Source organism: Podarcis bocagei (genome assembly GCF_964188305.1).
Source record: "Podarcis bocagei genome assembly, chromosome: 3".
Taxonomy (NCBI): Eukaryota; Metazoa; Chordata; class Lepidosauria; order Squamata; family Lacertidae; genus Podarcis; species Podarcis bocagei.
In genome coordinates, this window is record NC_138127.1 from 66,228,443 (window position 1) to 66,255,934 (window position 27,492).

Consider the following 27,492-nt stretch of genomic DNA (forward strand, 5'->3'; position numbering starts at 1 on the left):
CCGAAGCAGGGAGAGCCCTCCGGAGGGCTCCCCGTGCTTCGGGCGACGAGCTGCCGCCCCAAGCCTCGCGCACCGGGCGGGACCTCCTGCCGGGTGCGCGAGGCTTGCAGACACTCGCCCGAAGCAGGGAGAGCCCTCCGGAGGGCTCCCCGTGCTTCGGGCGACGGGCTGCCGCCCCAAGCCTCGCGCACCGGGCGGGACCTCCTGCCGGGCGCGCGAGGCTTGCAGGCATTCGCCCGAAGCAGGGAGAGCCCTCCGGAGGGCTCCCCGTGCTTCGGGCAACGGGCTGCCGCCCCAAGCCTCGCGCACCGGGCGGGACCTCCTGCCGGGTGCGCGAGGCTTGCAGACACTCGCCCGAAGCAGGGAGAGCCCTCCGGAGGGCTCCCCGTGCTTCGGGCGACGGGCTGCCTCCCCAAGCCTCGCGCACCGGGCGGGACCTCCTGCCGGGTGCGCGAGGCTTGCAGACACTCGCCCGAAGCAGGGAGAGCCCTCCGGAGGGCTCCCCGTGCTTCGGGCGACAGGCTGCCGCCCCAAGCCTCGCGCACCGGGCGGGACCTCCTGCCGGGTGCGCGAGGCTTGCAGGCATTCGCCCGAAGCAGGGAGAGCCCTCCGGAGGGCTCCCCGTGCTTCGGGCGACAGGCTGCCGCCCTAAGCCTTGCGCACCCGGTGGGACCTCCTGCCGGGCGCGCGAGGATTGCAGGCATTCGCCCCATAAGACGCACCCCGATTTCCCCTTCATTTTTGGAGGGGAAAAAGTGCGTCTTATGGGGCGAAAAATACGGTATGTTTCCCCATCTCTTCCATGTTCCAACTTCCACTCACTTCTGAAACCTGCTGAGTCAACTAGATGTTACATCCCCCAAAGCTGCCACTTCTTCACTGGGCTGCTGCTAACGCCCCTCATAGCCTCTGTTGGCAGATGAAGGAGGCACCAGAAGAAGCAAAAGTCTAGATACCGTGGGGTTCAATATATCCCCTATCACAAGTATTCCATCACACCATTTGCAGAAAACAGTGAAGTTTTATACACAAAATAGACTGCAGTTGTGGAATGAATAATATTTTTTTAAAAAGAATTGCCAATTGCTCAGATCATGTTTCAGACATGAATGCAATCCCTGACCACAAGCTGATAATCCTAAAGTATCTTAACTGCTATGCATGTTGACTAGTTGAGTAAACATATGTCAAAGGAAAAATGAGATAATATTTTAACAAATTAACACTTTACTGCAAGAAAGCCTGTTAATTTACCACTACACTGTTGTTTGCAATTATATATGATCAAATAATCTGACAGCTAGAAAGACAGGCTTATTTTAAAACTGCAGATGTAATCACTGGGACTCTTAAAAGAAAAAAAGAAAGAAAAGAAAGAAAAAATCTACACAATAGAAGCCCTTAGGATACCTAGAATTAAGCTACCTAAGAAAACAAGTTTGTTTGTTTACACAAAAGTGTTTAGAATTAAAATCATTTCTATTTTTAAACAAAAGATAGTGATATCCTATCCAGCTGAGCAGTGGAAAGTCTGATCCCTCCAAATCTGTGATATTTGTATCAGTTTTGAAAGAACCCTGAGCCACATAGCTCATACTAGGAGAATGTGATTAGCAAATGGATTAATGCAAGCTTTTGGTTCTGTTTCACTCCCCAAAGAACTACATAATGCTACCAGTGATGACGAGTGGAAATAATTCCATTGAGCTTTTCCTAAGTTCATTAGCAAAAATGAATGGATCTTAATTGCACATAAAAATTAGGCAAGCCTGGCAGTTTTGAAATTGTTACTTTTGTTTATTAGATACAAGGAAAATAAGCATGATAAATTAGATCACACTAGGGCATCAGACCATTTCCCATTGAAAAATGAAAATTACTTTTCACAAGTTTGATAATTTTTCTATGCAAATTAAGGTAATTTCCCCAAAAAAGCAACACCAATGGAAACTATAGTTGAGGCTCACAATTTAACAATCTGAGAAAGTTAAAATGGTGCATGAAGATGGCAACTGATTCCACTTAAGAACATATAACCACATTGGCTCAGTGCAGCAAAAAACCATGCACCAGTTCTGCACACTGTTGGAGGCATGCTTCAAATCAAATTAACATCCTTTTTTTAAAAAAAAGAATTTATTTTAAAAAGAAACCTCAGTTTCCCATGCTCATTTGCTAATTTGAAAGCAACTGGACTTCAAAGCCAGTTCCTTTGATGATGTCACAGCTTAACAAAAGTTTCAAGGTATCACTTAATCACTCACTCATCATGGATCACTGCTGCTTATCAAACCAAGCCATTATCTAACAATGTGAACTCAGCAAAGAGATTGCTATCAGTTATACAGAGGTAATTGTTTTAAAAAACCAATCTATCATTACTCTTACAGCAGATTTATACCAAGGATGTCAATCTTTTTTAGAGATTTGTAAAATGCTGTAGATTAAAAATTCTCTAAATTAAAAAATGAGGAAGTTATAAGCAAATGGTGCACTACTTTACCAATGAAAACTATGACCAGCATTCAGCATACTTTGAACTACCAAACCATCTATGCTATTGTTTTTGTGAGCAATAAAAGGCATTAAAAACATGCAAGATCCTTAACTAAAAGCACACAACCATTAAAAAGAATATTTAAACATGTAGATGAAGTGATAAGAAGCACTACACCTCTGCAGAATTATAAGAAATAAAGCATGCTTACTCATGATTCACTAAGTCTTTGGCACCTGATAATTTTTGTCCACTTCCCTCCCCTCTACATTATATGAACAACATAGGCAAGTGTTTGCATAAATTGTGTCCACCTGACTTTTGGTAATTCCCTATCATAACGTAGCCCCCACTGTTTAGAATTTATTGGCCCTTCAGATATGTTTTTCAGGGGATACATAGGAAGGAAGGAAGGAAGGAAGGAAGGAAGGGAGGGAGGGAGGGAGGGAGGGGAAAGGTGTGTTGCCTCAGGAGGCTCCCACTTGCACAGCTTTGGATCCTACACAATATATGGGCCCACTCTTGAAGCAGCAGCAGCAACAACACCATAGCCACCTAACCTTCACCAGAAGGTCCCAGGGCAGGATGCAACTATGCAAAATACATTAAATACAGTTTAACAGAAATTACAGTCACAACTAGAATGGGTCCAGATAGATAGATAGATAGATAGATAGATAGATAGATAGATAGATAGACAGATAGATACAGTAGATAGATATACAGAGACAGACAGAAAGTCAAATATCAGGTTAAGCTCATGATGAAAGCTGTATAATGAAGGTGCCACAAACCCCTCTGTGGGTGTCTGCCACAGAGAATGCTTTCTCAGGGTACCCCGCAACCTCAGCTTTTGAGGGCAGAAGAACTACCAAGAGGGCCCCAGTGTTCTGAGCTTAACACCAGAGTGTGTCTGTTGAGAAGGAGACAGCTGTTCAGATATTTGGGGCTTAAGTCATTTAAGGCTTTAGACACTAGTGTGAGCACCCTAAATGACATATAAAAATGAAGAGGCAACCAATGTAGCTGTTTTAAAATAGGAAATACCGTATTTTTCGCTCTATAACACGCACCCGACCATAACACGCACGTAGTTTATAGAGGAGGAAAATCCATAGGCATGCCACCCGTAGGCATTCCCTCCATAACACGCACAGACATTTCCCCTTACTTTTTAGGAGGAAAAAAGTGAGTGTTATGGTGCAAAAAATACGGTATATGTGTTATAAATGGAACCCCAACAAGTGATTTGGCATTTGCATTTTGGACCAGTTGATGTTTCTTCAAGGGCATGGGGGACAAGATGAAACCCTGCAGGACACCACAGAACAACTCTTTTTGAAACTGTTCCTGGAGGTAAGAGCAGAGCTACTGAAGAACAATGCCCTCAACTCCGACCTGCCTGAGAAGCTCCAGAAGAATACCATGGTCAACAGTATCAAGGCCACTGAGATCAGGAAGAACAAGAAGGGTTGCACTTCCCACATCTCTACTGCAAATGTCATCAACCAGGGTGACAAAGGCAGTTTCAGTGCTATGACTGGGCCTGAAGCCAGACTGGAATGGATCCAAGCAATCACTTTCTCCCACACATATCTGAAGCTGTGCCACAACACGCTCAAAGAGGGGATATTTGTTACTGGCCGATAGTTGTCCAACACATCTGACTGCAGGGAGGTCTATTTAAAGACCACTTTTTAATGCACCACTTCAAGGCGGGTACTTTCTCTCCTCCAGGGAAGCATTAATCCTCAGACACACCCAATCAACCCCCTACAGCTAAGTCCAAGAAGCCAAGACAGGCAAAGGTGAAAGGGGCAGGTGGTTAGTTGCATATTTTACAATCAGCTTGCCACATCCTCAGACCACAGTAATTGAAACCAATCCAGTACAGAAGGATCAACCAGTGCTCCATTGGACCTGCTCTGTGGTATCCAACTCTGTCCAAATTACAATTTGCCCATTCTATACACAAATGCAACAGCTATCATTTCCTTCCAATGATGGCTGCAAACAAGCAAAGCATAATATGAAGAGATGCTCAGGGTTAGAGATGTGAATGGGGGGGACAGATTTTTTTAAAACCTACCGCTTCCCTGCAATTTTCCCAGTACTTTTCCCAGGCCTTCACATCTCTACTCAGGGTGTATTATACTTGTTCCTAATGTTAATGACCCATCATAGTCTAAGGTGCAGTGGTTCTGTAAAGATGAATAAGGGGAAAATATGCTTATGAAGTAATACTGCCGATGACTTGGTAGTATGTGATCTTTGTAAGAAAACGCAGAATGTTGCTCAATGAGAAACTGATGTGTGGTTCTTGTTCCCTACTTCAACAGTTAAACAGACTTCAAGGTTTAGCCATTAATTGCACTTCAGTAGAAATCAGACTCACCACAATGATTTTTAGACACACTTTATGACCAGATTCTCAAAAGTACACAATATTTTTACAAGCTACATTTATACATTTTCCTTTAAATGCAAACAAGAAAACAACGTGCAGCATATGCTGTACTGTATTGTAACACTGGCGATATGTTATCACCTCAGCAAATAATCTAATTTGCTTTCTCCTTATCTGAAAGTTGTTGCATCAAAAGCAGGCATTGGAAAGCACCATTTTAATAGAACAAACTGGGATGAGATTGTGTGTGTTAAAAATCTCACTTCTAAGAATTGTTAAGGTTTCAGATTTCTGTGAATAGGACTATTATTTAAATCAGAGGTAGGGACTTGTGGCCTTCCAATGTTGTTGCAAAACAGAGTGCTGTGAGAACAGAATACTTGGACTAGATGGGCCTTTGCTCTGATTCTGGCTTTTCTTGTGTTCTTAACGTCCAGCATGAAGAAGTGTTTGCCAACCATTTTGACACTTTTTGGTTGTCTTAACAAAAGTGTATTAGCCTTTCAATCTTTTCCCTTCTTTCTCAAGTAATCAATTTACTTGAAAATTTTATTTTTCTGGTATTTTTCTTTGCAAAACCATAGGTTATTTCTCAAACCTTATTTATCTTGCAAGTTCACACCAGACAGATAAAAAGCCAGGATCTTAACTGTTTTTGTCCCATAGTAGCTAAAAGTGCAGCTTTTTATAACTGTTAAGACTTGCTGAAATTTTTCAGCTTCTGCCAGTCACCGACAGTTTGCAAAAGATATGTAGGACTATCTTTATGAGGGCTGCCTTTGAAGAAAACTCAGAAACTTCAACGGGTTCAAAATGCAGCAGGCAGATTAATGTCTGTGTTACCTTCAGAACTCATATAATCCATGTTCTAGAACAGCTGTATTGGGCTACCAGTTTGTTTGTTTTCATGTTAGATTAACACTCCAAATGACTTATACTTCAAATATGTGAAGGACTGTCTCCTCTACAGGCTCCCTTCCCCTTGTGAAGATCTGCAGAGAGGGGCTTCTTGGTAGTTCTTCTTCCCTCAGAAGTTGCGGGTGAGAAAAGGCATGTTCTGTGGCAGCCCTTAAGTGATGGAATTCTCTCCCTCAGAGGTGCATCTGGTTTCTTATACAGCTTTCAGCAAATGTTGAAGATGTACCTCTTTATCCTGGCCTTTAACACCCAAGATGTGTGTTTTCAGTACTGGACCTATTCTGTAACTGGTTCCAAATGTTTATAATTCTGAATTTTAAATTGCTGTAACTCTGCTGGTGAAGGGTAAGTAATACATTTAATAATACTAATGATATTTAACTGAACTGTAGCTTATTAAGTGGACATTTATTCACATATATTTGGGACCCATTAATCTTACCAGCAACACTGGCTTTCACTGTCCTTGGGATCAATGTCAGAAATTATTATGGTGCTTTGTCTCTCCCACCAATCAACACACAAGGAACTCTAGGACTGGTAGTTCTCAAGAATCACACAGAAAGATTGGTGCTTCCCTGTCTCCCCAACTCTTAAGTCCTAGTTAAACTACACAAAGATATTATCTTTTAGAGAGGAGCATGGGTCAGCAACTCACTTTTCAAAATGTTGCTTCATCTGCCTTAATGTAGCTTCTTATTGGCTTCAACAGATCTTGTAAGATCTGGTCCACAAGTACATAAACACAGGGAAATAAATATAGTCAGGCAATTTACTGTATATTTACTGTAGTAAATTTACAATTTACTGTAGTCCCATTTCCTCACTTGGAGAGTAAAGGGATTGCAGCCTAAGACATCACTCCTTCAGATTTTCAGGCTATAGTAAATTAGGGTGAATGTACATTACTTACATTAATAACCCAGGATAGTCAGGTGATATATTTCCACCTGAAAAGAAGGGACATAGTTCAGTGGTAGAGCCAGAGCTGGCCTCATGCTGGGTGCCCTGCCACCTCTACCAGCAACAGAGAAGCGCCCTTGGGTATAGCGTATGCATGCCAGATATCCTTGGTATCTTCAAAGCTAGACTGAGGAAGGCTTCTGTCAGAAACCCTGAAAACACCTTACAATACATGTATTAGCCAGTGTCAACAATACTAAGTTAGATAAATCAGTGGTCAGACTTGGTACAAAGTAGCTTTCTATCTCACCCATCTACCCACCCTACAGCTAGGGATAATGCAATCTAGGAGAATGCATATCTGGGAAAGGGAACAAAACGGACAGCTCTATAATTTTCAAGTAAGACACAGAACTGAGATTTGGGGATCTATTAGTTCAGGCAGAGAAAGCATTCTTGAGAACTGCCTGTCTCTGGAGATTTTATATGACACTGTATATATGTAATTAAAAGTAAAATAATTCAAAATTCTATAAATCTCTGCTGAAATGGAAGGAAATCCAGATAAACACTATGTCCCTGGAACTTCTCACAGCTCAGAAAAGTGAGACAGAGCATAACAGTGTATTACTAATTTCAACACAACCAACTATGATATGAACAGGTGCTTACATTTGGAGCAGATAAACTTTTGTAGCTTCTAAATATGGGGTGGTATTCAAAGTGAGTCCTGCTCAGAGTAAACAGCCATGACTAATTTAGGTTCATTAACATCAAGTTGATCTACTTTTAAGCAGGACTTAACTGAATACAACCCATCAGTATTTGTGGCAAATATATGTACAAAGGATTATGCACATACTGTACTTTCTTTTTTACATCTGTATAAGAGAAGTGTCATGTGCAAAACAGTTGGATCAGATTCTTAAAAACAACAACATGGCAGCCTTAGTTTTTTCTAAGTAGTCTAGGTATGGCAGGTCTTTTAATTTTTTCAACTCCTAAGCACAGAATTCCTATTTCATTGTTTAAGGCTGAGAAAGCACTTCCAACCTGAGCATGTTCTGAAATACACAGACTACAATTTAGAAACAAAGCACCCAAAGAATTGTGTATGAACTTCTATGGATTCAACAGGGCACTTTGCATCACCACCTCTTGAGCTTCCTGCTCTTTCTCCAGCCCTCCCCTGCCCTTCTGAAGGCTGGAGAATCCTAAGGCTGTGCAAGAGGCTGCATTAGTAAGATGAAAACAACCCATGTTTTGTGTATGCAAAGCTGAGTTTTAGGCATGCACATGGTGCACTTTGGATCCTAGGTTGTCCTGGTTGCAATTCTGATAGAGACTGCGGGGCCATTACCTGTTCTTTGGATTATCCGTTTCCATCAAAATCACTTAATGAAAGATAATAGACGTTTTGATAAGGATTTTTCAATTGAATTTAGGATCTTAACATTACCTGTATTATTTAAACAGCATTATCCACGCACTTGGAAGAAATTAGCTATACCAGATTGGCCATAAGAAGAGGGAGAAAAAGAGAGAAGCCTGGGTCTAGGATCTCTTTCTTTAGACATCAGGTATCACACAGAGGGGAAGAAAACAGGAGGACGCTTGTTTCTTATTTTGGGCAGGCAACACAACAGGAGCGGAACACCTGAGATGAACCTCTCCTCCCGCCAGTGAACTCATGATGGAGCCTCAAGGAAGACAACAGCCTCCTGGCGAAGGGGCTGGCCAAGGCCTTGCCAGCAGCTCCTTCAGCCGCCTCTTTTCCGCCGCTGCATTTCGTTCGCCTGGGCGAAGAGCTGCCGCTGCTGCACTGCAGGGCTGTCCGAGGAGAAAAAGAAGCGGACGGCGGGAAATGGCCGTAACCGTCAGAGTAGAGAGAGATAAAAGAAACACCGGGGGGGGGGGCGGAAGGGAAGGAACAGGTCGCTGCCGTCCTTCTCCACCGCCGTCCGTCACAAAGCAGGGTAGTCGGCCGGGGTGGGGAGGCGGCTCTGCGGCTCTCGCAGGAAGCAGCAGCCCAGCTCAGTCGCAGCAATGGAGGAAGCGGGAAGAGCCGGCTATGCGGGAAACGAAGGGGAGAGGCTCGCCCTGACGGCCAGCTGGTTAGACCAGGGCAGCGGGTAAAAAGCGCGGCGCCCGGCCTGAGCGCGGCAGTTACCATAGAAACCGAGGCGGCGGCGGCGGGAAGAGCCGCGGGGGGTCCGCTCTCTCTCTCGGAGGCCCGTCGCCTCCCCGCGCGCGCCTCCGGGAGAGTTCAAGGTGACTCGGCCCGCCCGGCTCCTCACCTGGCACCTGCAGACGATGTCCGCGTCCTGCGCCAGCAGGTCCACCACTTTCCCTTTGCCCTCGTCGCCCCATTGTGCCCCCAGCACCACGGCCACTTTATTGCCGGGGTGCCGGGAGGCGGCCCCGCCGTTGGGGATGGTGGCGGCGGCGGGCGTGGAGCCGCTTTCAGACATGGCTCCCGCAGGCGAAGGTTTCCGTATTGCTCTTAAGGCACATGCGAGGAGCAGAGGAGGAAGCGGCGCGCCCGACTCCGCCGGCGACGGCTACCTCATCCCCGCCTTCCCTCACAGTTGCCGCATCCCGCTCCAGCTCCTGCTGCCGCCTACCGGCCTCCCTTTGGCATCCGGCTCCTGCGCGTGTCAGGAGGCCCGCCCCTTCATCTGCATAATATGTTAATATAGAAGGAACTACGCTGCCCATAGTGTCGCGCGGCTAACTTCGCAGTCTCGCCGTGAAATGGCCGCGGGTCATGCTGGGAAACGCAGTCGCCCCGGATCTCGCCTCAGCTGGCGGGACGGCGCGCTGCTCGCTCGCCCCACTGTGGCCGTCCGTGCTGTTATTGGAAGACGCAGAGCGAGCGCGAGGCGGCGTCGGTTGCTAACGGCGGTTTGGGGGCCGTTCTTTTGGCAGCGCTGATGGCGCGCTTTTTGTTCCCGCTTGTGTGGGCCAAGCCCCTGCTGCTCTGCCTCTGGTTGAAGGGATGCTGGGCAGTGTGGAGGTGCGGGAGAGAAGGATGGCCCGGGGGGCTGAACGGGTTGGGAAGGGGATGTCAGAGAGGCAGGTTTAAGGGTGCGAGAGGGGAAACGAGGAAGTGGGGGTGTCCATGGCTCAGGGTAGCGAGCGGCCCTCATGGTGAGTGCAGGTTGCATCTTGTGAAGAGAAAGGTAACAGATATGAGGCAGAGCACTCCCCTAGCCGGACACCCAGGGGCCGTTACAGTGGTACTTCGGGTTAAGTACTTAATTCGTTCCGGAGGTCCGTTCTTAACCTGAAACTGTTCTTAACCTGAAGCACCACTTTAGCTAATGGGGCCTCCCGCGCCACCGGAGCACGATTTCTGTTCTCATCCTGAAGCAAAGTTCTTAACCTGAGGTAATATTTATGGGTTAGCGGAGTCTGTAACCTGAAGCATATGTAACCTGAAGCATATGTAACCTGAAGCATATGTAACCTGAAGCGTATGTAACCAGTGGCGTAGCGTGGGGGGTGCCAGGGGTGCCAGCCGCACCGGGCGCAACATCTGCGGGGGGCGCGAGTCCAGAGGGAAGGGACAAGTTCCTTCCTCCGACGGGCTCCCCACCGCCACCGCCAGCCTTGCGCCTTGGCGCCCCCCCCCGCCGCCGCTGCGGCTGCGCTCCACTCACTGCTTGCAGGAGGAGCAGCCGCTGCAGCAGCGCTGACGCCGCCACCGACGCCTGGCCGGGCACGGGCAGCCTCCGCACCCTGACGCCATACCCTTCCTCCTTCCCTTCCCTTCCCTTCCCCCTTTTTTTCCAGAGCTGGGGGAGGGGGAGGTTTTAAAAGGGGGTCTTGCATTGGCGATCCTGCAGCACTTTGGGCCGCATGACGCGAGCGCGCAGCACGGATCAGCCACGACCCCACCCCGTGCATTTCCCGGGGAAAAGTGCTCCGCGGGGGAGGCGCATTTCCCCTTCATTCCCTCTCGTGCAAATCCTCCTTGGGTTCCCTCCCCCGTCTTTCCTCTCCCTACCTCACAAAAGCCTCACCTCGTCGCCTCCTCGCTGCCTCTCGCCTCCGCAGGAGCGTTTCCCTCCGCGGAAGAAGGAGCAGGGCGCTTCTGCAACTTTGGATTGCAACTTCTTGCTGCTTCCCTGGGAAACAGAGCCCGGCCGGGTCAGTTGTCCAGCGGAGGGCCAGTTCCCCCCTCCCTCCCTCTCTCTCTCCCTCTCTCTCTCTCTCTCTCTCTGCAACCCTTGCGCCCCCCCCCCCCGCGTACTACTTGCAATGCAACTTCCGCGCTCCATGTGCTTTCATAGAATCTGTCGAGCTGGAAGGGAGCCGAGGGTGATCTAGTCCCACCCGCTGCAATGCAGTAATACGCCGCTGCCCCCTACAAGGGATCGAACCTGCAACCTTGGCCTTATCAGCGCCGTGCTCTTAAACTGAGCCATCCGGGCTCCCCTTTCCCCCACCTTCTTGCGTGCCTGAACCTGTCCGCGTTTTGCATTCTAACACTTGCAAGCTCCATCCTCCAGCAGTTCTCTGACGCCGGCTGCGCTTCCTTTCAGGCCAATACTTGGCAGCCATAAACTCGCACCGTGTCCAATATCCTATAAAAAGCATTAATCGGAATACCTTGCAACATTTCATCAAAGAAAATTGAGACGCCCTATTCCATAATAGTAATAATTTTATTATTTATACCCTTCCCATCTGACTGGGCTGCCCCAGTCACCTTGGATAAAAATATAATAAAACATGAAACATTTAAAAAAACTTCCCTTCAGATGACTTGTGAAGTTGTAGAGTTACTTATCTCCTTGGCTTGGGGGGTGTCAAATAAAAATAAATTATTTATACCCTGCCCATCTGGCTGGGCTTCCCCAGCCACTCTGGGCGGCTTCCCAAAAAATATTAATACGTCAAACATTAAAAGCTTCCCTAAACAGGGCTGCCTTCGGATGTCTTCTAAAAGTCTGGTAGTTGTTCTTCTCTTTGACATCTGGTGGGAGGGCGTTCCACAGGGCAGGTGCCACTACCAGGAAGGCCCTCTGCCTGCTTCCCTGTAACCTCACTTCTTGCAGGGAGGGAACCGCCAGAAGGCCCTCGGCGCTGGACCTCAGTGTCCGGGCAGAATGATGGGGATGGAGACACTCCTTCAGGTCTACTGGGCCGAGGCCGTTTAGGGCTTTAAAGGTCAACACCAACACTTTGAATTGTGCTCAGAAACGTACAGGGAGCCAATGTAGGTCTTTCAATGTAACTTCATACATTATTGTTGTTGTTGTTGTTTATTCATTTAGTCGTGTCTGACTCTTCGTGACCCCCTGGACCAGAGCACGCCAGGCACTCCTGTCTTCCACTGCTTCTCGCAGTTTGGTCAGACTCATGTTTGTGGCTTCCCCTCCCCATCCAGCTTGGTTTCCCTAGCCACTCGGAAACCCGAACCCTATGGAAATAGGGATGTCAAGGTTGCAGGTTCGATCCCCGCACGGGACAGCTGCGTGGTCCTGCAACTTTCCTCAGGGCCTGCAAGACAGAGCTGTTCCACCTGGCCTTTGGTTTGGACTCAGTGGGACCCTTATGTCTTCCCTCCCCTTACAGTTTTGATTTGTGGGCTACTTTTAAAATGAGGCTGCTTTTCAAATTGCATTTTAACCTGTATTTTAAATTGGTCCCTCCCCCCATTATGTTTCTATTGTAATTTTACCGGTGTTAGCCGCCCTGAGCCCGGCTCTGGCTGGGGAGGGCGGGGTATAAATAAAATGTATCATCATCATCATCATCACCACAGGGGGTTGGACTAGATGACCATCGGGTCCCTTCCGACTCTACGATTCTATGATTCTATAAAGTCAAGTGTTACCGGAAAAATCCGAGGGCGCGCTCGCACTTGAGTGCTAAAATCCACGGGTTAGGGGGCGCAAATTACTTGCCTTGCCCCGGGTGCTGACAACCCACGCTACGCTACTGTATGTAACCCAAGGTACCACTGTACTTCGGTTTGCTCACTCTTCTCAGTCCGAGAGCCCCATTTGGAATCCCCTCCGAGGGTTGCATGCCAGTGGTGGGCATAGTGAAAGTGAGCACAGCCAATGTGCCCACTCTCCGACATGGAAGGCGGCTGACAAATTAGGTGAAGGGAAGGTCGTCTGGCAAACACACTCACACTGCAGGGGTCGGAGATCTTTGTTGCTAAGATATGTTAGGACCTGACTCCTTACTAAGATACATTATTTGTCTATAGTGAATAGGTTTATTAACAGAACCATGTTACCATGTTGGCAGAGATGAACTGAAAGCAGGCAAACTATCTTATCCAGTTCTCTGCCATATTTGTGCTGGTATGGCAGAAGTGAGGACAGAGTGGAATTTTCCCTCCTCCGGCTATTTCTGGTTTTTATTTTTGCAGCCAATTTCCCTCTCGTTATTTCCAGTGGAAGAGAAACTGCATGTACACAGGGCTGGCATATATTTCCCCCATTTCAGATGCATTTCAGGGGACGGAGAATGCTATGGATCCATTCATTGGCAACATGCCATCACCAGACTACCCTCAGCATGCACCCTCTTTGCGTCTACAAACACTGGAGCTTGTAGTGTTGGAAGGCAAGGACTAGAATTTTCCATGACAGCAGTGTGGGAACTCTCACAACAGACCTCTCACTTTACCCTCAGAGAAGGATCAGTGGTCTCTGGGATGTCCTCCCAGGACATCCCTGGGACTGCTTTATCCTGTGAGATCAGCAGAGAGACCTTCAAATATTTTCTGCTTCTCTTGGTTTATTCAATTCATACCTGAGCAGGGGAAAGAGGCAAAAAAATCCAACAGATACCAACAGATAAAGCAGACAGCTGGATACAGTAATTCTTTAAGGAAGCAATGAATATCTAGCAGTAATTGATCAAACCAGGGTTCCTCAAAGAAGCCAAGATATTTAAATCACAAACTGCATGTATAGTATAGAGGTGTGCGTGTGCTCATTAACATCGAAAAACTATGAAGAGTTTTGCCTTTGTTAATGAGCACCTTGTTTTTTACTGTCTTTTCAGATATGAAACTTCAGTAGGGCATTATATTCTATTTACTGCAAGAACTGGTGTAAGTACTTCATGTTTAAGACTACTGTCCATACATAGGCTAAGATCTAATTTGGCAAGTAGAACTGGGTCAAACCTTGAACCACCTTGTTACTGTAACTTTACTCATTCCCACCCCGAAAGTCAAGTGACTTTTGCCTGCCCCAGTTTTCTCCCTTATGAGGGGCAGGGAGGTCTGGTGGGGGCAGTGGGAAACCATGACCCATCCCTAGTAACAAGGAACATCCCAGAATTTGGTCATTCCACTGTCATAGCTTTCAAAAATTTACAAAAGTAGGCTGGAGAATTCACTGCTGAATTCCAATTCATGCAGAAATCCAACACAATAATTTGTGCCAGGATTCCCAATATTTGATTAAAGTCATTTTGGCAGCTTTGGGCTTGAGTGATTCCAAGTTATCTTTTCTTTGTCTAGATACATTTAGTGTATGAAGGGCCTTCATTTGTTGAATGGGAATTTTCCGTATTATGTACTATTGATGATAAAAGGTAAGGAATGCAAAAATGTGTAACACAGATGTGGGGCTGTTCTGGGGGAGTGGAATAGTGAATGCCTTGTGTTCTATGTGCTCCATGGGGAGTATGCTCAAACATGAGCCCCAGTTGAAGACAATACATGCTATATTGTCTACGCTGGGATTAGCTCAGTTGGTAGAGCATGAGACTGTTGATCTCAGGGTTATGGGTTCAAGCCCCACATTAGGCAAAATATTGCTGCATTCCAGGGGGTTGGATTAGATGAGCCTTGTGGTCCCTTCCAACTCTACATTCTATGATTCTAACTCCAACTTTATTGGGCTTTCACCCACAGTATAGATTCAGGCCCCTAATCTCACACTCCCTTCTTCAGGCAATACAGTCCCTTTAGGGATCAGACTAGTCCTACTAAGCTTGCTTACTCAGTGAAAAGGTTTCCCCACTTTATGGTGGTTACAGGACAACAATATCCCCCTTTGAAAAGTTATTGGACTTGGGCAGTGAAAAATTCAATGATCTTCTTATTAGCCCCTTCTGCAAACAGCCTAGGGTTACACATGGTTAGAAAACATTCTGTCAGAGGCAGTCTGAGAGGGATATGCGGGGGGGAAAATATGGGAGTGTGGAGAAGGAAAGAAGAAAATGGAATTTGCTACTACTGAAATCCATGTTTTTTTGTTAACAAGGAGAACAGATAATTTTTCTGGACCCATAGAGCAGGTGGATTATTGATTTTAAAAAGATTTGTCACCTAGGGCTTGCTGATCAGAAAGTTGTCAGTTCGAATCCCCGCAACGGGGTGAGCGCCCATTGCTCAGTCCCTGCTCCTACCAACCTAGCAGTTCGAAAGCACGTCAAAGTGCAAGTAGATAAATAGGTACCGCTCCAGCGGGAAGGTAAACGGGGGTTCCGTGCACTGCTCTGGTTCGCCAGAAGTGGCTTAGTCATGCTGGCCACATGACCTGGAAACTGTATGCCAGCTCCCTCTGCCAATAAAGTGAGATGAACGCCGCAACCCCAGAGTCACCCACGACTGGACCTAATGGTCAGGGGTCCCTTTACCTTTACCTTTACACACAGAAGACAAACTGCCACGTTGAAACATGGAGAGGAATGTTAAAATGTTGATACGTTCACACAAATTGTCCTTTAAATAATCATGGTTTGGATAATAGACTATTGTCATAGAGGCTCCTAGCACGAGTTTATTATTTCTACCCTGTTGCGTCACAGCTGTGTGATAAAGGTTAGACTAGGTCTGTGATGAAGAAAAGTCCTTTTGCAGGAGGTTATTGGTGTTATGGTTCTTCCACAGTGACTTGCAGATGGAAAGAAGGCTTTTTCAGGAGGCTCCAATTAGGCTTTCTCCCAGTTGAGATCAAACACCCTGGGATCTCCATCTCCTGACTGCCAGTGGTGCCACTCAGGAGTGGCCAATGGAAGTCTCTTGGAGAGCCATTGAGGGTTGGAAAGGAACTGAACATAGGTAGCTGCTTCCATTCTCCTAGTGAAAATGGCAAAGATGTTTAGGAAAGAAAATAACAGATGCTGGAGATGTAAGGAAAAGGAAGGAACATTTTATCATATATGGTGGAAATGCAAATGTATTAAAAAATACTGGGAAATGATATATAATGAATTGAAAAAAATGAACTTTATTAAGCACCCTGAAGCCTTTTTGTTGGGTATCTCAAACCAAGAACTGCCAAAAGAAAAATGGATACTATTTATGTATGCTACAACAGTGGCAAGAATCTTGATTGGACAATATTGGAAGAAATACCATCAAAGGAACAATGGCAAGAAAAATTGATGAACTGTGCAGAATTGGCTAAGCTAACACAAACTACAAGAGGACAAAAAGGACTTCAAAAGAGTCTGGGAACCATTTACAGTCTATTTGCAGAAACAACAAAATGGACTGGATTCACTGGCAGGGTTTGAATAAACGTTCACAACTTTATTTCAGTAACAGATATTTTAGAGAAATGATAAGGGAACTTTTATATAAGAAAAGCAGGATACAATAAATAAAGCTAAATAACTCAGCAGGGGGGAGTTGAGGGAAATCCAGAGGAGGGAGGGAGAACAATGGTATATAACATGATGATTGAGATCTGTATCTTTATTTGTTATAAAATTCAATAAATATTCATAAATAAATGGCACCTTAAACCTAGGTTATGGGTCCAACAACGGATAGTTGCCTCCATTCTCGAATGACATACAAGGGCTTAGTTGTTCCCACTGTTTCTTTTCCTGATCCTAAAAAGAATGTGTGGAAAGGGCTCAACTCCCTGATGGTGAGGACATGGCAGGGCATGCAATAGCCACGCATCTTCCGATCCCAGCCAACCCTGCACCGCTTTGTGAAGCTGGGATCTGATCTGAATCATTCACTCGGTGACAGGATTTTGTGTCAGGCCTGCTAATAGGTCAGAGTTAGAAATCTGAGTGGAAAAAATGAGTCAAAAGTACTGGGAACGTCTCTTATAGAATCGGATTTGGCAGATGCAGGTGTTTCCTGTGGTAGGCAGACCAGGTTGATCATTACTGAGACATGACTGATTGGTGGAATAATCAATATCTTGGTCCCATTCTAAGTGTGGGGTTGTCAATTTTATTTTTAAAGGAAAATATGTCCAGGGTCTCATCGGAGTTATTATATTTATTATTGGTCAAATTAATATTGCCAGTTCCAAACCTTTTAAGGGGTGTTGCAATATCCATCAATTCCCTTTGGCAGTTTAACTGAGGTCCCATCTGCTGGACTTTGCTCTGATTTCCTGTATTGGTTATAGTCTGGGGGCTTCTTGAGTATCTTTTCTGTTTATTCCTCCCCCCCCCCCGAGCTGCGGTGTGTCATCCATGTAGATAATGATTTTCTTCCTTCATCTAAGAGCATTCTAATTGGGCCTATAGAAAGGGAAGCAATAAGCCTCTTCATTCTGAGCTGCATACTGGGTATGATGGAACTTTTGAAGGTTAGCAGCACTGTCCAAGTTTGCTTAGTACCAGGGAGCTTGTCATACTGTTCAGGGTCTACAGAATGTGGATCAATGCATGGTAGATATAGTTTAATGAATGAATAATCATGCTTTTATTTCCCCATCTTCCTTGGCTTAGAGGCAGTGGTGCCTCACTGGTCCCAGCCTCCTGGGCTGCTGGGCAGAGGCTGGGGGGCAGGAGGATGAACTTTGCCTTCGCTCGTCCCTGTCCCCGTCCAGCTCCTGGGCGGGGGCACACAGAGCATGTCAGCCCCCACAATATACAGGTGATGAGCACTCACCCGGTGGTGGGGGTGGCGCCCCCTCAGTATTGAGGGGGGCTGATCCCCCTGCCCCAAAATATTGAGGGTCTGAAGCCCCTTCTGCCCCCTATACCCAGCACCCCTGTTTAGAGGGATATTTGCAATTTGCAGCATTACTCTGTTACTTTGTAATATTAAAATGCTAGGAATTATCTGAGTGGAGGTTTATCAATGCAAATATGGAAATATGATGCTAAAGCTGTTGATTATAAAATGCATAAAACATAAGAGGACCAAATTACAATTGAATGGATCAATATATTTTTCTATAACTAATACATATATTTAGGGCTATAATATATTGTCAGTGCTAAGCAACTTCACACTAGACATGTTACTTATTTTTTATTATGCTAGTTCACGTACCGCAGAATTGAATTGTCCAGTTGCTGGAACTCATATGGTTAAACCAAAGATTCGGGGGTCTCTGGTAAGTTGTGAATAGTTTCTGTTTAGTTCCTGAATTACTACTGTGGTACAGTGGTACCTCGGGTTAAGAACTTAATTTGTTCCGGAGGTCCGTTCTTAACCTGAAACTGTTCTTAACCTGAGGTACCACTTTAGCTAATGGGGCTTCCTGCTGCTGCTGCTGCACCGCCAGAGCACGATTTCTGTTCTCATCCTGAAGCAAAGTTCTTAACCCGAGGTACTATTCCTGGGTTAGTGGAGTCTGTAACCTGAAGCGTCTGTAACAGTGATTAGCTAGTAGTAGCTCCCTATTCAAAATTAACCTACAGTTTTTCTTGCTCAAGTAGTAGGGTGAAATGAGTGGTGGCGTATATATATGTTATATAATCCACTTTTAATATGTATCTTCAAAAAGTAATTGTGACCCAGAACCAACAATTTACTTCCATCTTATTCAAACATAAGTTGGAACTTAACTTTTGAGCAAGCACGTAAAGAGAGTATATTCTGGATATTGAAAAGGTTTTTTAAAATGTATTTAAATGTTTTCTGCTCATCTTAAACATCTGAGATTTGAATTACAGTAAAAAAGGCAAAAATAAAATAATAGGACAACATAAGAAATACTCAAGACCATCAAAGGAAACTATCAACTAAAGGGATAACAAGTTCTTAGTTGATGTCTTAGAGATGTACCTCTAGGACTTGATCAAATGTTCTTGGCATATAGCACTTACTTATACCACTCAAGTATTATACTCTTCCATTTGGAACTGACTCAGTCCATTAATTGCTTTGTTATTCAGATAGAAAGATAGATCACTGGTGGTTTTTCATCTTAGAGAGGGGGGAAATTTGATTAAGCTCATACAGCGACTTAACAGCCAGTGTTAGAACACATTATGAGATTTGATGGCAGAACAGATACCAGGCCACATGTTCTGTTATCTTAAGGGTATACCGTAGTCCTCAACGATCATTCACTGACCCTTCTCCTTGCATCTTCTGATGTAGTAAAGCAACTCCCTGTTTGCACAGAGAGCTGTGTTTCAGGTCACTACGTGCATCAGCAGTCACACATAAGCCTGTTCCACCCCCTTCCAGGGCCGAAAATTGTCATTCTCTGTAAAGAGAAAAAGAAATGTAGACAACAAAATAGGACATAAGACAAAAGTATTATTGGAGGACAGGCAAAAAAGGCAATTGTATCCTTCTTGGGATTGTGTACAAATTTAATTAATAATTGACCAAATCATACTATAAGTTGACCCAGTGAAATAAGTTGGGAATGGGCCATAGCTCAGCGAATCAAGCATATACTTTGCTTTCAGGTTCAGTCCTCTATATTTCCAGGTCTGGAAAGATTCCTGCCTGAAACCCTGGAGAGCTGCTACCAGTTATAGTAGACGGTGAAGGTAAAAGACACCTGGATGGTTAAGTCCAGTCAAAGATGACTATGGGGTGCGGCGCTCATCTCGCTTCAGGCCAAGGGAGCCAGCATTTGTCTGCAGACAGCTTTCCGGGTCATGTGGCCAGCATGGCTAAACAGCTTTTGGTGCAACGGAGCACCGTGATGGAAGCTAGAGCACACAGAAACGCCATTTACATAAACACCATTTACGTAGACAGTTCTTAGCTACTTAGTTAGTGGTCTGACAAGCAGCTTTGTATGTTTCTATCTTAAGTCCATTGATTTCTGTGGGTCTACTCTGACTATGAGTGACTTAATTACGGTAGATAAAATTTGTAGACAAAACAGAATTGTAACATGCTACAGTATGTGAAATGCAAGATTACTGACACCAGTGGATTTCAAACTCCTTATACTGTAAAGCAAAATTATTTCATTTGCAACAGAATAAAATATCTAACTTCCTTTCCTTTCCCTTTTAGACATTTCAGGATAGGGAACGCTACTTGACTATAAATGCTGATTTAGATTGTTTCTTGTGGTATGTGTATACTTCCTTCACAAGGTAAGATGAAACATACTTTTCAACATGATATATTCAATTGCATACAGTTGCATTTTTTCTTTGAGAACATTTCCTCATTATACACACTAAACATGATAATGTATATGTGTATCAATAATGGAGATGTATTAAGCAGATGTATTAAGTTGAATTAACAACATTCATTTGCTATAAGCATTCCTAAATTATCTTTGTTTTGACCATTTTTTGAAGTTTTTTTATGCTCACTAAATATTCAGTTTTTTTACTTTGTAGATCATCATTACATAGCGCTCATGTGGTAAGAACTCTGAGATATGTATGTGTCTTATTGCTTTATGTTGTGATTCTAAATACACGCCCCAATCTCAAATATGTTTGCAAAATTGCATAACCATCAGTTCTGTTGTATGCCCAGTACCAGTTAGTGGTTCTTTGCAACCATCAGCAGCACATCCCCACATCTAGCTAGGAGATATTACTACTTCTCAGAAATTTAGAATCAAACTCTTGGGAAACAAGACCCATTTGTTTTAATGCAGGGATGGCTACCCTGCGATTCTCCTGATATTGGTGAACTGCAGCTTTCACCATCTCTGTCCAACATGGTCAATGTTCAGCGATGATGGGAGTTGTAGTTTAGCAATATCTGGAGGGTGAAAGGTTAACCACCTCTGTTTTAAAGGAATTTGTTTTTTAGAAACACACATTTAGGATTGAACTGGAGTTCAGAATATATGTATAGTGACAATTAATGGATTTATTTATAGATAAATTGGTGATATGAATGCATTAGAAAGATAATGCATTTATCCCAGTAATGTTGATCTAATGAATTGTTATCTTTTGGCTCGGTGGCAATTCAGTGCATAATTGTTCAATAGATTCCTAGCACACTTCTGCCATGACTGAGTCATGTAACATTTTGAATCTTAAACTTTGAAGTCCCAGTTTTAGGGACTTCCAGCACTGTTTGAAAAACTTTTGGTATTTGCAAAGAGCTTTCAGACAGTCCACTCTGGAGGCTCAAATGTGGCAGGGATGGTCTGTCTGAAAGCCCATTGAAAAGACAGCTGTTTATTCTTCCCACATCACCTGATCAGGAGGGGGGGAAATGTGTCTTTTTGAATGATTGGCTGCAGACATCCTGCATGCAACTGATCCTTCCAAAAGGGTCTGCTTTGTGTGGCTGTGCATGCCTTTTTCCTCCTGTTTGCAGACAGCCCTTTGCAAACTGCCCCATGCTGCTCCTTCCAGAAAAGGATGAGCCCTTCTTCCATACCCTCTCACCTTTCCACCTATGAAGATTAATTTCCTATCTTTATTAATTTTTTATGCTAAACCTAGCAAATCTATTGGTTAAATTATGGCTCCATACTCAAAATGGCAATATATTGTTTTAATAGAGATTTTCATCACTACATCCTGTTTTCTGTGACTTTACTAAACCATAGAATTACCTGATGTCTTTTTCTTAAAAACATAATGTTATCTCAGTTACTCTTTGCACCTGTTTTCAGCCATGAAATGCACTCTCAGTACTTTTGCACTTGGATATCTTTGTTATAGGAAAATCATATTTCCCTGAATGCTTATAAAACTTTAAACTTTAAAACAGGGACTATTAATTTGCTTTTAAATAGTCAGCTTACATACATGGTTAATATAGTTCTATAACACAAAATGGCTATAATTCACAGGAAGAAACAGTATTGTTCAAATTCATCAAAATTTGCAAAATTTTTCATTTTTTATTTGCCAGACTCTGGTTGTATGGATTTATGACCCAGAAAATGCTGATAGTAAAGAAATGAGCCATACTGCGAAAGGACCACCAGAAGTATGTTATCCTCCCTTCATAAACTAACTTGAAATGGGAAGTAATGAAGTATCCATATTCCTATGGAAACAAAGGGCTATATATTCAAATAAATAATTGCACCAGTATATAATTGTATTAATTAAACTTTAAAATACGTTGTTTATGTATTGGTTGTATTTTTTCATTTTTTCATAAACTGTCCTGGAAGCTCTGCCAAAGGATGGTATAGAAATATTTTAGATAAATAAATAATCATACCTTCTATTTAAAGCAACTTTTAGTATAATTTGTTTGCCCAGTTTATTAAAGTATTAAGGTCACAAATTGCTTTCACTAGCAGGTCACTGAAGCTAAAATTTCCTCTGGTCCAAGATAGCTATCCCAGTCACTTCCAACCCAATTGATTGATTGTTGACATGTAGAATTATTATCTGAAAGGAATGTCAATATCATATTTATTTAATATTAATACTTCAGGTTTGAGCCTGGTCCTGGGAAGTACCTATTTCAAAGATAGCATTTTAGATATGAAAACAGATAAGACTATAAATATATATAAGCAAATTTTGAAAATATGCAACTCATTCCATTTTCTAAACAGCATTCTAAGACACTTTCCAGACAGTTCTTGAATTTGGGACAATCACCTTCAGTTAAGATGTTTCACCTCAGTGAAGACAGCAGAGAATCGGAAGACTCAGAATATTCAGATGACGGGTATTGCTCATTTACATTTTTCTGAATTTGTCTTTTTAAACAATCGTTTTAATTAAATATTTTCTTGAATTACAAAAGTACATACAGTGTCTCAGTTTTCCGTTCATAGCATTTTTTCAACAGATCAGTTATATTTGATGTGAGGCACTAACATTATAGTTACAGGTAGGTAGCCATGTTGGTCTGCTGTAATCTAAACAAAATAACAAAATTCCTTCCAATAGCACCTTAGAGATCAACTAAGTTGTTATTGATATGAGCTTTCGTGTGCATGCTTCTCCTGAAGAAGTGTGCATGCACACGAAAGCTCATACCAATAACTAATGTTATAGGCAGTATAAGTTTGGGGAAGTTCACGCCCTCAGATCCCCACTGTGGGTTGCAGTGAGAGCATCATCTTTCCGGAGTTCCACTTTGGGGCGGGGTCAGTTTATGTCTCTTTCCTAGGCACCAACCTTTCTTTCTTTCTTTCTTTTTCTTTCTTTCTTTCTTTCTTTCTTTCTTTCTTTCTTTCTTTCTTCTTTTCTTTTCTTTTCTTTTCAAATGGGTGGGGGTGAGACACAGAATGAGGGGGGTATCTCCTACCCTTTTCACAGGGCTAGCTCTGATGATGGTCTTAATCTTATAAGCACTTTCAAAAATCTTTTTTAAAGAGGTATATGTAAATATATATATAAATTGCAATTCAAACTCTGACTCCACCAGGCTGGAGGAAGGTAAGAATTTAGCACAACCCCCTAGTCCCCCAAAGAAGGGGAAGCCAAGGTGAGAGAAGTCCATCTTCCACCAGCAAGCAGCTTAGTGGGCAGAACTCACATGCACTGCTGATCCTCCTGGTGTAACAGTAAAAAGGGGTGTGTGCTATGGAGCGGTTTCTTAGGCACCATTTCCAACCCTATTCAGACAGCAGCCATGCCTTCACAGCCAGGTGGACTGCTCTTGAGATGAGCCCAATTATCAATAAGCAAAACACAGGCCAGATATAAACCCTGCATGAGCCACCCACGATTATATGACACCTCTTATGGTGTGGGACAAAACAATATGTGAACTGAAACACAGCCACCCTTCAAAATTCACACTTACTGTACAGTTTTTGAAATTTGGTATGCAGATCTCCAATAAAACAGTGTTTACAAAATGCATATATTAGGAGAAAGTGGACATAAAAATGAATATAGTTATGAAAATGAAATACAAAAATGCATTGTATTAGGATAAATTGCAACAATGTGTGTATTAGTCAAAACTGCACACAAAAATGTGTTTAGTAGGAGAAGTTAAAACTAAAATGCCATGAATTTTCATGATGATTTTGAAAAAGAAAATTCACAAATTGCTGCAGAAATATGGAGAACCTAAGACTGGAAGAATGAGAATTTGAAAGAACTAAAATTGACAGTTCTTTCATTCCTAGTTTTGAGCTTGCTGAGACTATTTTCAGCATTTCTAAAGAACTCGTTGTTGCGTACAGAACTATTTATTATTATTTTATGAGTGGAGTTTCAGATTCTGCCTGCCATCTGCATTAGTTATGTCATTCGCTCAATACACAGATTTTTGAGCAAATGAGATAGCTCAAGAAATGGAGTCTCCTTCCAAATTCTAGTATATCATCTGTCAATGTTTGCAGCTTGGTGCATATGAATAGTTTCACAATAGCTGTATTCTACATGCATTGATAATACAAATTTTTGAACTGCTGCTTTTCTATCGGTGACATGCACTGCAATCCTATAAGATAGCGTGGAATTATGTTACATAGATCCTAATAGAAATTTCCATTTAACATGCTTGGATTTAGGGTAATAAAGTGTAATCATATGATACTTTTTTCTAATTTTAGATACTGGGAGATTGACGTGCCTAGCATTTCAAATTACATCATTGGAGTAATCATTGGAAAACCAGTTACTTTTCAGGGTTGTTTTGTTGCCCGGACTCCTTTTATCATGGCAAAATCAGAAATTCCTCCAGTCAACGTACATGATGTCTCTATCTCGACTCCAGCTGGTAGTCAGCTCATGATAACTTGGTCTGCATGTCATACAACTAAAGCAGTTGTGGTGACAAATTATGGAGCTTTCCTAACACATGATGAGTTCAGACATACAAAAAGAATCACATTTCCCTCCACTGTATTAGATCCAGCTGTAGCTCAGAAAGTAAATGATGTAGCCATAGTACAGGTACACATTGTATTTTTAATAGACAGTTCTGCTTATTTTGTAAACAATGACAAGATGTTCAGAGTTGGAAAACAACATAAACTTCCAGAAAGCGGAATTCTTGGGATAAAAGAAAGAATCTGGTGTCTAAGGAACTATCCAGTTCAAGTGAGTTATTCAAAATATTTTATATTTTAGAGGGTTCATGTGGACTTATTTTTTATTCATACCACCACAACTTAAAAAACATTGCAGCCTGTTGCTGCCCAGTGCTTCTGGGATGCGGTAGTTTAGCACTGTAAAGCATATCCTCTTGGTTGACAGGTAGCACACTCAGAAAGCACTGGCTGCAAGGGGAAGGGCTTTCCTTCAGTTCCCAGACTCAGTCTGTTTGGTTAGTAGGTTAGCAGCCACAAAATAGCATTCAACAGCAACTGAACATAATGAATGTCAAGAAAAGGGGAATAATGTGACCAGGAGCCAAATGGCAGCAGTCCACTGAAGCCATTCAAGTATGACCTTCCTCCTCCTGACCAAGAGCTGAGGCACATAGCTGAGACAGGCCAAACAGCTTTAGGGAAATGACTTGGACAGTTTATGTGCAACGTTTTCCCTGCAGTTTCAAAAGGTTTCCTCTCCTTCAGGATTTTTGAGCAAACTCCTCATTATGGGATTTTTTATATGCCTACCACTTGCCAAGTTTGTACAGCATCACCCTACTACCCTACAAATGGCCATCCTCATCAAGCACACACACCATTCTCATGGTGATGCAAGAAGCATCCAAAATGCAACTTTTCTATAACGTAGAACCAGTTGTAGTCAGGTTCTGCCAAAAAAACAATATCCAGAAGAATTTTTAACAGGTGCAATGTTTAAGGCTAGTAGAATAAAGTGAAAGGAAGATTCTAAACCCCTACCTCAAAGGAGCAAACGGAGATCTGTGATCAGATCAGATTTCCTTATATTTTGGCAAATAGGAAAAATGTACGTGTATAGGCATACATTTCCTAATATGGCAAATAACAGTTGGGGTGGAGGAAATACTATTTATATTGGGACTGACTCTTATCTGCATGCAGCTCCATGCACTCAGTGTTTAAGTGCAAATCTGTTATATCTCAAACTGTTTTTACCGTATTTTTTCGTGTGTTAGAGGAGGTTTTTTGACTCAAAAATTATGTCCAAAAACTGGGGTCATCCAATACACAGGTAGTGGCATGGTGAGGGAGAAGCAGCGTGCCCGCCAGCCAGCCGGTTGGAGGGACTGCAACTTCCCCCGATGCTGCAGCGAGCGGGAAATGATCTGGGGAGTGTTTCCTGCCCGCAGCTGCATGCGGGCTGTGTGCTGCCAGCCAGCTGGTTGGCGGGAGCACAGCTTCCCCCAATGCGGCTGCGTGCGGGAAACACTTCCTAGATCGTTTCCCGCGTGCAGCGACATCGGGGGAAGTTGTGCTCCCACCAACCGGTTGGCCAACGGGAGCGCAACTTCCCCTGATGCCACTGCATGCGGGAAACGAACTAGGGAGTGTTTCCTGCCTGCAGCTGGGGGGGGCGGGGAGAAGCTCAACAACTTTGGGCCATCTCCCCTCATTTGCTTAAAATTGAGTCCCCCAAAATAGGGAGGAGGATCTTGTACATGGGGGCATTTTATAGACGGAAAAATATGGTACTTTTCAATGAATGTTTTGATATTGTTTATGATAAATTTAAGACAGAGCTTTAAGCAATACCTACAGTGTCTGAATTTTATTATTTATCTCTCCCACCGCTTCTCTCTCTATCTCATCCGACACCCAAGGTGCTGGAATCAGATTTAAGTGAAGCAGTCCTATGGACAAAAACAGAAATATTCCTCATGTACCCATCAAGAAATATAACTGATATGTTTGCTCTAGTCATGGAAGTAGATGTCTTAAAGAGTCTGACAGGATTCAAAGACCACGTTACTTTAGCTGTAATAAGTGCTTGCTATGATTCAGTCCCTTCTGAAATTTCAGTCTTACTGGCTTGTACTGGATGCAAAACCTCCACACAATTATATGTGGCAGGATTTAATGAAGACGAGGGCCACTGGTTCTTGAGAGATCTTTCCCTGCCTGCACCTACAAGTGACCCTCTGAACATAGAAGTTGTGTTTGGAGCATCATCATCTATGCTGCTGTGGTACAGTGACAAGATTATTTATTCTTACAAAGGAAGCAAATTCACCGGATATATTAAAGACGCTGAGACAGGCACGGAATTATCAGCAACAGCATTAGGAACAGTTATTCATCAAGTTGTTATTGGTTAAGTATAGTATATTTTGATATAAATTACTAATGGAAATTGTTGTTATTTTAGTTGATTTTGGCAATTATAGTGTGTAACCTAAGCCATAAATGCATAGTGTTTGAAAGTACAACAGGTAACTCCCCATTTACACAGGGGTTGTGTTCTGAACCCCTGCGCATGTCTGTGAAATTGCGAGTTGCCTGTCAACTCAACAAAGCCCCTCTGACTCGCAGGGGAGAAGTTTTCCCACGTCTGCTGAGCCTGTCGATGAAGACCTGCTGCCCCTCCAGCTCCCAGGAGCCAAAGAGACAGTGGGTCTTGCACAGCGGATGCACAAGGAAACTTCTTTCCCGCACATCAGTTTAGCTGGTCAACCAAGCCCTGCTGCCCTGAAGCACAGCTAGGCTTTCCAGCTAACAGCTGATGCGTGGGAACTGATGAGCTTCAGCAAAGCCCCGCTGCACCTCCAGCTCATGAGGAGACCCTCCCCAAAGCCCAAAGGGGGTGTCAGAGGCTCAGTGGGGCTTTGCTGAAGCTCATCAGTTCTCCCCCC

General features: G+C 43.7%; 2 protein-coding genes across 3 annotated transcripts in view; one reads left to right on the forward strand and one right to left on the reverse strand.

Annotated features, from left to right (window-relative positions):
• Positions 1 to 9,384, reverse strand: part of ADSS2 (adenylosuccinate synthase 2) — a 35,521-nt gene extending 26,137 nt beyond the window's left edge. The window contains exon 1 of one of the 2 annotated variants that reach the window (XM_081188133.1): positions 9,023 to 9,384. In XM_081188133.1, coding sequence (XP_081044259.1) covers positions 9,023 to 9,196 — 174 coding nt within the window. In that variant the 5' untranslated portion in view covers positions 9,197 to 9,384. The remainder of the gene's footprint in view (positions 1 to 9,022) is intronic. The other variant, XM_081188132.1, reaches the window with a different exon arrangement.
• A 40-nt stretch (positions 9,385 to 9,424) lies between these two features.
• Positions 9,425 to 27,492, forward strand: part of CATSPERE (catsper channel auxiliary subunit epsilon) — a 54,394-nt gene continuing 36,326 nt past the window's right edge. The window contains exons 1-10 of the mRNA XM_081188163.1: positions 9,425 to 9,741; positions 13,758 to 13,806; positions 14,221 to 14,294; positions 17,950 to 18,022; positions 19,894 to 19,976; positions 20,232 to 20,256; positions 21,718 to 21,795; positions 22,379 to 22,494; positions 24,341 to 24,830; positions 26,464 to 26,953. Of these exons, the coding sequence (XP_081044289.1) occupies positions 9,659 to 9,741; positions 13,758 to 13,806; positions 14,221 to 14,294; positions 17,950 to 18,022; positions 19,894 to 19,976; positions 20,232 to 20,256; positions 21,718 to 21,795; positions 22,379 to 22,494; positions 24,341 to 24,830; positions 26,464 to 26,953 (1,561 nt within the window). The 5' untranslated portion in view covers positions 9,425 to 9,658. The remainder of the gene's footprint in view (positions 9,742 to 13,757; positions 13,807 to 14,220; positions 14,295 to 17,949; positions 18,023 to 19,893; positions 19,977 to 20,231; positions 20,257 to 21,717; positions 21,796 to 22,378; positions 22,495 to 24,340; positions 24,831 to 26,463; positions 26,954 to 27,492) is intronic.